Raw genomic sequence first — 8,822 nt, 5'->3', positions numbered from 1 at the left:
GATAAAACAAAATCATGTGAATCGGTTTGTAAATAATGATTACAATATCGGATGATATTTACTCGTTTCAATATAGTTTATGGAGTTATATCGTTACTGAGTACAAGGCTCAGGGAAAAAGGAATACACTTTTTTTTTGACGTTTTCTCGGTACGCCATTGTCAATTCCACTGAAAACAAACCTTAAGTTTATGTTAATTACTATAGGAAGGAATTTAAATCCTGTATTCACAGTCAAAGTTGTTCCAGGAAGTTTTAAGAAAATACCACAGGAAGGCGAAATAAACAGTCTGCATATAACCTGGATTCTATTCAGACTTAGGAGATCAAAGAAAATCAGCTATTTTATACTATTTTTACGGTTTTTACTGTATTTTTACATGATTACCAAAATGATATATATACAGATATTTTTGTACAATTCATACAAATTTCACTGTTAAATAGGATACGGATATTTCAACATATAATCCTCGATGGGTTGAGGCAAATTCAGCGCCATTAGTTCCTCTAAATTGAACGTCCTGTTAACAGCCCTCCTGCAAAGATGCTTTAAAGTTGCTGGCTTTGAGAATAAGGGCTTTTTTAAGACGAATTGTACTTCACGCTGTGGAGTATCCGTTGCTGTTTCGCCGTCTGTTTCCTGATTTTGCATCGCAAAAACTTTTCGTCCATCAAGGTTATTGCTGACTCGCGCATAATAATAAATCAATTTTAATACGCAGTCGAAATTCGGCATACATCTGTCTGTAGGATCGACGCTATCCAAGTTAAAACGACCTTTCTTGTACAATATCCGTACGTTCGTCATTCCTTTGGCGGTGCGAACAGACAACGTGAAAAGATGTCTTGCATCCGAGCTGTCACGTAGCAAATATGTACCAACCGGTTGACATTTCAATTTGTTCATAGCTTCGGCGCTGTCCATTGCGCCCCAATACCAACAGGAACTTTCCAAGCGCTTTAAAACCTCCGAAAGACGACTAGGCGAAGTCGGTCGCCGGGCTGTATATAGCAACGGTTTTACTTGCATTGCACGTATTAAATGCCATCTGGTCGAAAGGTCCGCAAGCGGAAAGATTTTGAGTTTCTCTACAAAGGATACAATGGATTTAGTGTTTATTAGACTCCTGTGTTTGCCAGTTCATGTTTGCTAACATAAAATTAATATGTAGCAACGCAATACCGAAGACTAGATCCGATGATCTCTGCCTATCTTGGAAACCGTATTCCCAGAATTGAAAACAATTATTTCCGCTTTTACTTTCGCATGGGGGAATTCCCTGTGACGATTTAGCTGAACATATTGGCTCGTCTTGGCATATCCGAGGCTCAAACATGTCGGGATAATTTAAAGAAATACACTAAATTGCATCGTTAATGATTACTCGTTAATTGATTTCAATTCCAGGTCGGTTAATTGCACCTGGGTTTTTTTACGCCTTGGGTTAGGGCAATAAAAAAGTACCAGGAACAAACTCTAGAATATCAATAAAACATCTTAATCCCTCACACGCACATTGTTCATTCGTTGTTCAATTTATACTAAACATTCAAAGTCTTCTCAATGTAATTTCGTTTGAATCCAGATTTAGTAGTTTTACTTTTAGCGTGGCAGGCTCGCACATGCGATGAAGGGTATTCTTGAGTCTTGCGGATTATCTGGTCTTATGTTTCTCGCCGAGCTGTGTCGTCTTATACTGAATATTTGTTATGCGATTACCTTGTTATTGAATGGGCGTTAATATTATAAAACACCGAATTTATCAGAATAGATAATTGTTTGTAAGAATATACTTCATTAACTGCATTGTCTCAATGCATTCGGCAAATCACCGTGCCATTTTGTTGTGCAAAGCATCAGAAAATGCGGTATTTCTGTAGAATATCTATTGTCATTTTGGCGTTGTTTACATCGAGATATTTCATGCAGTCTTGCTGAGTCTCAGCTTATTCGAAATCAGCCCGGTCTCGTATGTTGTTACTTGTTATAAAATCTTCATTAAATGGATTACGCGAGGATGTGACGACAGCCTTATCAAGGAGGAAAATTCGTAATCGAGTCAGAAACAGATTTCAACCAGAGCAGATAAAATATTCTTTGACTGAAATGCTTTTGTTTATTATCAATGGTTTGTTTGACCCTCGTATGCAAGCAATCTCAACCTCGTAAAGACATGCATATATATACGAAGAACTCATATTCAACATTTTATAGCGTTTGAAATGTCGTAATAGCTTTCATCTTCAGCAACTTAGTTCTGGTCTGGGAGAACGTAATTTCAGACATCGACGACTTCTGACGCTTCATACGCTCAGATGCAACTTTCCATGTAATTGTGGAAGAGTTTTTGTTCGCTGGTCAACCAGACTGAAACACAACCTGGCTAAAAACGTTTTCATCAAATCAGCCCTTGGCAGGTTCGGCTTGGGCCACGGTGAGAAGACGAAAGTTGGTAGAATTAACAGCGTATATTACGCGATCAAATTACTATATTAAACAGCCGTCAGTCAATTGCATATATACAAAGTTCGTCTTAACTGTACAATTCAACTGGATACCTTTAAAGACAACCTGATGCAATATTACAATCAAAAATCGTATTTCAACTGGATGTATACTATTATTAACTTTCACTTTATCAGGTATGAGACGTTTGCATAATTAATGCCTTAATTACAATACAAGGCATTCGCTCCGTTGGCTTTTTTTTATTGACACATGAATGCCTTATGCCTTCTCAGTTGAACAGAAGCTCTGGGTAATTCCGAATACAAGTCCAGCATCTACTATTGATATATTATATCTATTAGAGTCCATTCAGAATTTGGCGTCGTTCTTCATCTCCTAGACTAAAGGCTAAACCCACCTAATTGCCGAATGTGACGATCTTGACTTTAGTAAAGCGCACATTACTTCACAGCACGCTCACGTTTATCAATTTAATTTCATTTATCGACATGTAATATCGACAGACTTTATAGAAAAACGTTTCGTGAATATTGCTCGTATTCACTGAAACATATACTTGCGCAGTTATCCTTACACCTGCAGCATTTTTTGTGCAAAATTGTACAGAACCCTAAGTTCATGCGAATGTCAGCATGAAATATCATTGATTGTCATTCTTAAACATTTTGACTCCGAGCAAAAATCTTAGCAAAAGCGCTACAGTATTTCATTTTAAAGGAGTATTAAGTGGAACACTTTCAGTATCATCTGACTGCATGTAGCGTATTGTGCGGGCTAGGTTGCTACCCGGCATTCCGGCGCAAAAGCGAAAACAGTTTTTTGTTTATATTATCATAATTTCAAAGTCTTTGGTCCGTCTAGAAAATATATTCTTTATAATGTGTTGTATTTTTTGCGAGGTGAAAATATTTAGAGGCTTTTTTACACTTTAACAATACAACATGCATCGGCACGCTTTCTAAATATGAAAGCAACCAAAAAATCGCTGCATACCATTTTGTTTTTGATGATTGCAAACCTGCTCCATAATGATCTTCTCTCGTTTGAGTCAAAGTTTACAAAGCGTCTTTCTTCGGGACGAGGAATAAAATAATCAATTTATTGCAGCAAACATGTTTCCTCTCCAAGCCACAATGACCAAGTGATACATATTACTATTCATGGCCTCTTTCAATTGTAGTATTCCAGGAAAATGTATGTAGTTCTTTGAAATGTTGCCTGGCAGCACGTCAGAAAGCATTTATAGATTTTAATCCATATTCATTTTCAAACAAGCACGTATATTTCATCTTTATAACAAATTTAATTTACTTTATTTTATCATTGAGTATTTTATCGTAAAAGATATTTTATTATTTAAAATTTGCGATGCTAATGATAAACTCAACCTTCACCAAAGTGAAAGTGCATGTGACATTATTGAATTACAATGCAATGTAATGCGCTCGATAATACGATATTCACATGCATGTCATTGAGTTTTGATCCGATCGCTAATAAAGTCCATGGTTATTGCATTATTTTAGAGAAATCTGTAGCTCTCCAATCTTTTGACTATTTCTCCTATAGAGGTCTTATATCTACATAGAGGACTAATCCTGAACTAAACTAACTTTATTTATACTGGATAGCTCTATCTAGGTTCTAAACTGTTCTTCCTAGAGGTCCAGTAAGGATCATCTCTTATTGATCCAGTGTTACTACAGGAGGAAACCTAAACTAAACTAACTTTATTTATACTGGATAGCTCTATCAGTTCTAAACTGTTCTTCGTAGAGGTCCAGTAAGGAACATCTCCTATATATTGACCCCGTGTTACTACAGGAGGAAACCTAAACTAAACACACTTAAAAATAATTAATTATTAATTTTTTAATTTACTTAAACGCACTTAGTCTAAGCTAGCTAAAGTAATCTTAAGCCATATACATGATTCAAGATATTTCAGTTTTGAGTATAGAAAGCCATAAATTTGTTTCTTACTTGCTTGTTCCTCGGTTAGTACTCTAGCCATTTTTCGTTAATCATCGAGACATATTCGTTTGCATTATAAAGCAGTAAAAGCCAGCGTGTGCGGTGTGTTAAAAGTAGTACACTACGCGTGTGAGACTGTGCTTTGTTGGTCGTCTAATTTCACTTTGTAATTTCACTGAACCAGCTCGCGATTTTTGCTGTAATCACCGAAGGACCGAAGGTCATAAACTAAAGAATATCAAGGTATAGATTACTGTCAAGAGGTCCACGAAATATCCCTTTTAAAGGTTTCGTGACGGAGGACAAGTTTGCTCTCGAAAATCAGCAAATTTCATCCCAGTTTCGTTGCCTTTACTGGGCACAGTTTCCGCCGATGACGCAAAGTCTTTATTTGTTAAGGATCGTGGAGAAGTTCTTACAAAGTGTATTACTTCCGCAGCTTCCCGATTCTGTTGCCATATTTAGCCCTTATGTTGTGAAATTCGTACGATATGGGACTCTCAATTCACCTTCGCAGTTTTATATTTTGATTGGGAAATCATGCGATTCTGCGATGTTCAAGGTTTAAAATTAGACTTCCTAGGCGGAGATTTCTTGCATTTTTTTGTTTCTTGTTTTATTGGGGCGTTTGAGACGTGGTTGGTCAAAAGTAAATAGTTTCTTGAGTTTCGAGTCACGCGCGTTCACACCAGGAAACCGTATTTAAATATCGAAAAGTATTTCAAACAAACGAAAGCAGATTAAGAATCGATGAATATACTGCTGCTATATCATATAACATGGCTTAATTTCGACTCGGCAATTCTTATGAATAGTTTTTGGCATATTAATGAGAGATGATCCTTACTAGATCTCTAGGAAGAACAGTTTAGAACTGATAGAGCTTTCCAGTATAAATAAAGTTAGTTTAGTTTAGGTTTCCTCCTGTAGTTACACTGGATCAATAAGAGATGATCCTTACTAGACCTCTAGGAAGAACATTTTAGAACTGATAGAGCTATCCAGTATAAATAAAGTTAGTTTAGTTTAGGTTTCCTTCTGTAGTAACACTGGATCAATTAGAGATGATCTTTACTAAACCTCTAGGAAGAACAGTTTAGAACTGATAGAGCTATCCAGTATAAAAGAAATTGAAACCGCACAGTGATTAATTTATTCATCATAAATCATTATCCATCTTTATTTATTGTAAAAAGTTGTACTTTTTTTCTCCACTGTGTTTTAACACATTGTATATAGAAATGACTATAGATAGAAATCAAAGTTTACATGAAATCAATGTTTTAAGAGACAAATAGCGAAATGACTATATAGATAATCAAAGTTTACATGAAATCAGTGTTTTAAGAAACACATAGCGCAGCTAAGAACTCGTGTCAAGGTGGAAATTAATATAATAAATTTTTCATTAATTATTTCAATAACTCCGAACAAGTTAGTTTACTAGCCTTAAAGCTGTACTGACAAGTGAACAATGTCAATGACCTTTTATCCAACCTGCACTTTTTTATTATCATCCAACCGGCAGACACGGTAAATCGCTAAATTACGTTTTTATTCACCATACAAATATAAAAACATGCTACAAAAAGAAACAAAGAGACTTTATTTGCCGACCAATGCTGAAAAAATGAAATGAAACAGATGGATTGATATAAGTTGTTATAGAAAGCAATTCGGCCCTGTTTATCGTTTAAACAGTTGGTCTTTTTCAATTTACTGCGGAAATGACAGATAAAAAAGAACTAAATTGAGATATTATAAATAGTAATCGTCGTAGGCGGTAGTCCTATACTCAAAGAAGACAGGAGTATTGAAACTGTTCAAATCGTTTCGAAAATGGCTGCTATAAAAGGCATTATATTGCAGTGTGTTTTTCTTGTGGTACTCTTTGCCAAAGTAGAAAGCACAAAACCTGCTTGTTGTGAAGAGATAAAAGTTTTATTAAGAAACAAAACAGTCGCATATGAAACGGTGTGTTTGGGTAACGAGACCAAACTCTCCAGCAAATGTTGTCGAGACATCGAAAAAGACATCGAGAAACGTCGCTACGCTTACGAAATGTTGTGTCCACCTGAACCTCATCCAACACTCGTTGTTCCAACAAGTTTGTATACTGTAAATGCGATAAGCATGGTTGTAATAAACTGTCTTGTGCACAAGTTATCATGTATCGGTTTTTAAACTCACTTTCGTTAGTATTATCCTTAAGTTCAATTCAAAAGTGCTGCACCGCATACAAGTGGAATTGAATTCAAATGAAACGCTTTTAAGTTTAAAGCTTTTATAGATTTATAGATTGGTTTAAGCGACGAGCTTTAATGTAGATGCACCAGTACTAGTTGATTTGATAAACAGACAATTGTCTTTTAGACATGAATCATAATCTAATCGAACGGCCGTAATGGTGAGTTTTTCTACCCTCCCCCCTTTTGTTTCTACCCTTCCACGTTCCTTTTAGAGTAGAGGATGGTAGAAGAATTCAGAATATACAGAACCCCAAAGTATTTGTATTTTAAATTTCATTTAGCGTCTTCAGCTCCTCTTTGTTATAACGTCCCTCTTGGAGTTGAGAATGGCAGCATACCAGATTTTGCTTTGACGTCATCGTCTCTTCGAAGTGCCACGCACTTACCACATTTTGCTCGTCTGAGAAATCAACTCGGCGACTGCGCATGGGCACCGGAAAGCAACGCTGGTCAAAACTCATCGTGGCTTCAAATCGACATGGGCAGTCTGGCAAACGTATCAGCGGTCGCTACCCAGGGAAGTTGCTCTGCTGACGAATGGACAGAGTCTTACGTCATCATGTACAGTGAAAATGGCGTTGACTGGTCATTTTATCGAGAACTTGGTAGAATTAAGGTAGCTGCAGATACTGAAACTTGGATTTTGCTCATGATTTTTCCGGAAGTATAATCTGAACATTGTTCTTTTATTTCCAGATATTCGTTGGTAACAGTGATCGTATTAGTGTGGTAACCAATCGGCTTAGGTCTCCAGTTGTTGCCAGGTTTGTGAGAATTTCACCCAGAACTTGGCATAGAAATGCTGCCTTGCGTGTTGAGCTGTTCAGCTGTCATGAAGTAAGTGTTGTGTTGGTTTCCAAACAATCTCCCTCAACGCATAAATAGAGCTAAGTGTCTATATCCAGAATACGGGAACACGTTAAAGTCATTTGCAAGTAGGCCATTATAGAGGGTGGCCTATATCAGAAAAGTGTCCAATATTGAAGAAGGACACGATACTTTTATAGGTGATAATTCATATGGTGACTAGTCAGTGTGGCTAAATCGTTTGCTATAAATCCTGTTGTTAACCAGTTCATGGGCATTCATGGCAACATCTACAACTTGCCAAGAATATCTTTCAATTACACATTCTGAAAACTAAATATCGAAGAAATCTTCAGTCTGGTCTAGTTTAGACAGTTTAGGAGAAGAATCCGGTGTGTTTGTGTATTTTTTATTTCTGTCTGTTTTCTAGTCGAATCCAACTTGGTCTGTAGTTAAACCACGAAGTTGTTTGGATCATGCAAGAAACGGTTTAAAAACCAACGGTTACTACAATATTTATGACGCCAGCTCCAATCTCATCACCGTTTACTGTGATATGACGTCAGAGGCAGGAAAAGCCTGGACACTAGCCATGTCCTGGGCTACAAGCAATAAAGACATGGCAGAATTTCAAATCACATTTTTATCTGTGGACGCCCCAGTCGATGCAGGTTTCCCAAACTGGAACAAATACCGAATGAGTTTGGGCATGATGAATGATCTTAGTGCCCAGTCTACTCATTGGCGAGCGACCTGCAGCTTCCCAGCCCATGGCGTTGATTATGTTGATTACGTTAGAGGAAAATTCCGAGACTTTGACATTGTGAACTTTAGGCAATGGAGAGTATGTAAGAGGGTAGAATACGTGAATATCCGTGGTCATCAGTGCAGTGATTGTGACATGCCGTGGTGGCAAGATTTGCAATCATCCCTTCATACAGACAGCAGCTATAAAACTTGTGGTTTTGACCCAACACAGGGCGCAGTTTCTTCAGAAGATAATTTTGGTCATTATTCCACAGTTAATCCAAATTTCCGTTGCACGGCTAACGCAAGCGCCACAACAAACTGGTGGTTCGGCGGTGATGTCGTGTAAAACATTCTCAAATCATGCCTGGGATTTTACGGAAAATAATTTACTGTTTCAAAATTGTACAAAACTGTACGAGTGAATGATAATTTATGCTGAAAAAATTCATTACTAAGCAGTTACAATTGCTTGTATAGTTGTATTTGATTAACTACATCTGTATCCTTAGTAAACTACTGTATTCCATGCAGTGTTCTATGCCTTGTTTCCGACAGAAACAAACCTCTTC

General features: G+C 37.0%; 2 protein-coding genes across 3 annotated transcripts; one reads left to right on the top strand and one right to left on the bottom strand.

The window, feature by feature from the left end:
* Positions 1-30: 30 nt before the first annotated feature.
* Positions 31-4,537, bottom strand: LOC114535975 (suppressor of cytokine signaling 2-like). 2 transcript variants are annotated; one of them, XM_028557319.1, is made up of 2 exons: positions 4,457-4,537; positions 31-1,092 (listed from the first exon to the last, which is right to left on the bottom strand). In XM_028557319.1, exons 1-2 carry the CDS (start codon positions 4,485-4,487, stop codon positions 440-442), a joined length of 684 nt encoding a protein of 227 aa, XP_028413120.1. In that variant the 5' UTR covers positions 4,488-4,537; the 3' UTR covers positions 31-439. The 2 variants fall into 2 exon arrangements, with proteins under 2 accessions (XP_028413120.1, XP_028413119.1); XM_028557318.1 differs by lacking the exon at positions 4,457-4,537 and adding an exon at positions 3,467-3,597.
* Positions 4,538-6,258: 1,721 nt separating this feature from the next.
* LOC114536006 lies at positions 6,259-8,599 on the top strand. The gene is made up of 4 exons (XM_028557349.1): positions 6,259-6,554; positions 6,978-7,312; positions 7,393-7,533; positions 7,934-8,599. Exons 1-4 carry the CDS (start codon positions 6,287-6,289, stop codon positions 8,597-8,599), a joined length of 1,410 nt encoding a protein of 469 aa, XP_028413150.1. The 5' UTR covers positions 6,259-6,286.
* The last annotated feature ends 223 nt before the right edge of the window (positions 8,600-8,822 follow it).

Source organism: Dendronephthya gigantea, unplaced genomic scaffold (assembly GCF_004324835.1).
Source record: "Dendronephthya gigantea isolate DGI-Jeju-01 unplaced genomic scaffold, DenGig_1.0 000129F, whole genome shotgun sequence".
In the NCBI taxonomy this organism is placed as follows: domain Eukaryota; kingdom Metazoa; phylum Cnidaria; class Anthozoa; order Malacalcyonacea; family Nephtheidae; genus Dendronephthya; species Dendronephthya gigantea.
The sequence above is the reverse complement of the archived record's forward strand: the minus strand, read 5'-3'. Positions and strand labels throughout refer to the sequence as shown.

Excerpts from the sequence above, each read along its gene's own strand:
- LOC114535975 (XM_028557318.1), bottom strand. The coding sequence starts at position 3,500 with ATGGAGCAGGTTTGCAATCATCAAAAACAAAATG. Across the intron at positions 1,093-3,466 it reads CAATCATCAAAAACAAAATG|AGAAACTCAAAATCTTTCCG; the intron begins GTATGCAGCGAT and ends TATCCTTTGTAG.
- LOC114536006 (XM_028557349.1), top strand. The coding sequence starts at position 6,287 with ATGGCTGCTATAAAAGGCATTATATTGCAGTGTGTTTTTCTTGTGGTA. Across the intron at positions 7,313-7,392 it reads GAGAACTTGGTAGAATTAAG|ATATTCGTTGGTAACAGTGA; the intron begins GTAGCTGCAGAT and ends TTTTATTTCCAG. Across the intron at positions 7,534-7,933 it reads AGCTGTTCAGCTGTCATGAA|TCGAATCCAACTTGGTCTGT; the intron begins GTAAGTGTTGTG and ends TCTGTTTTCTAG.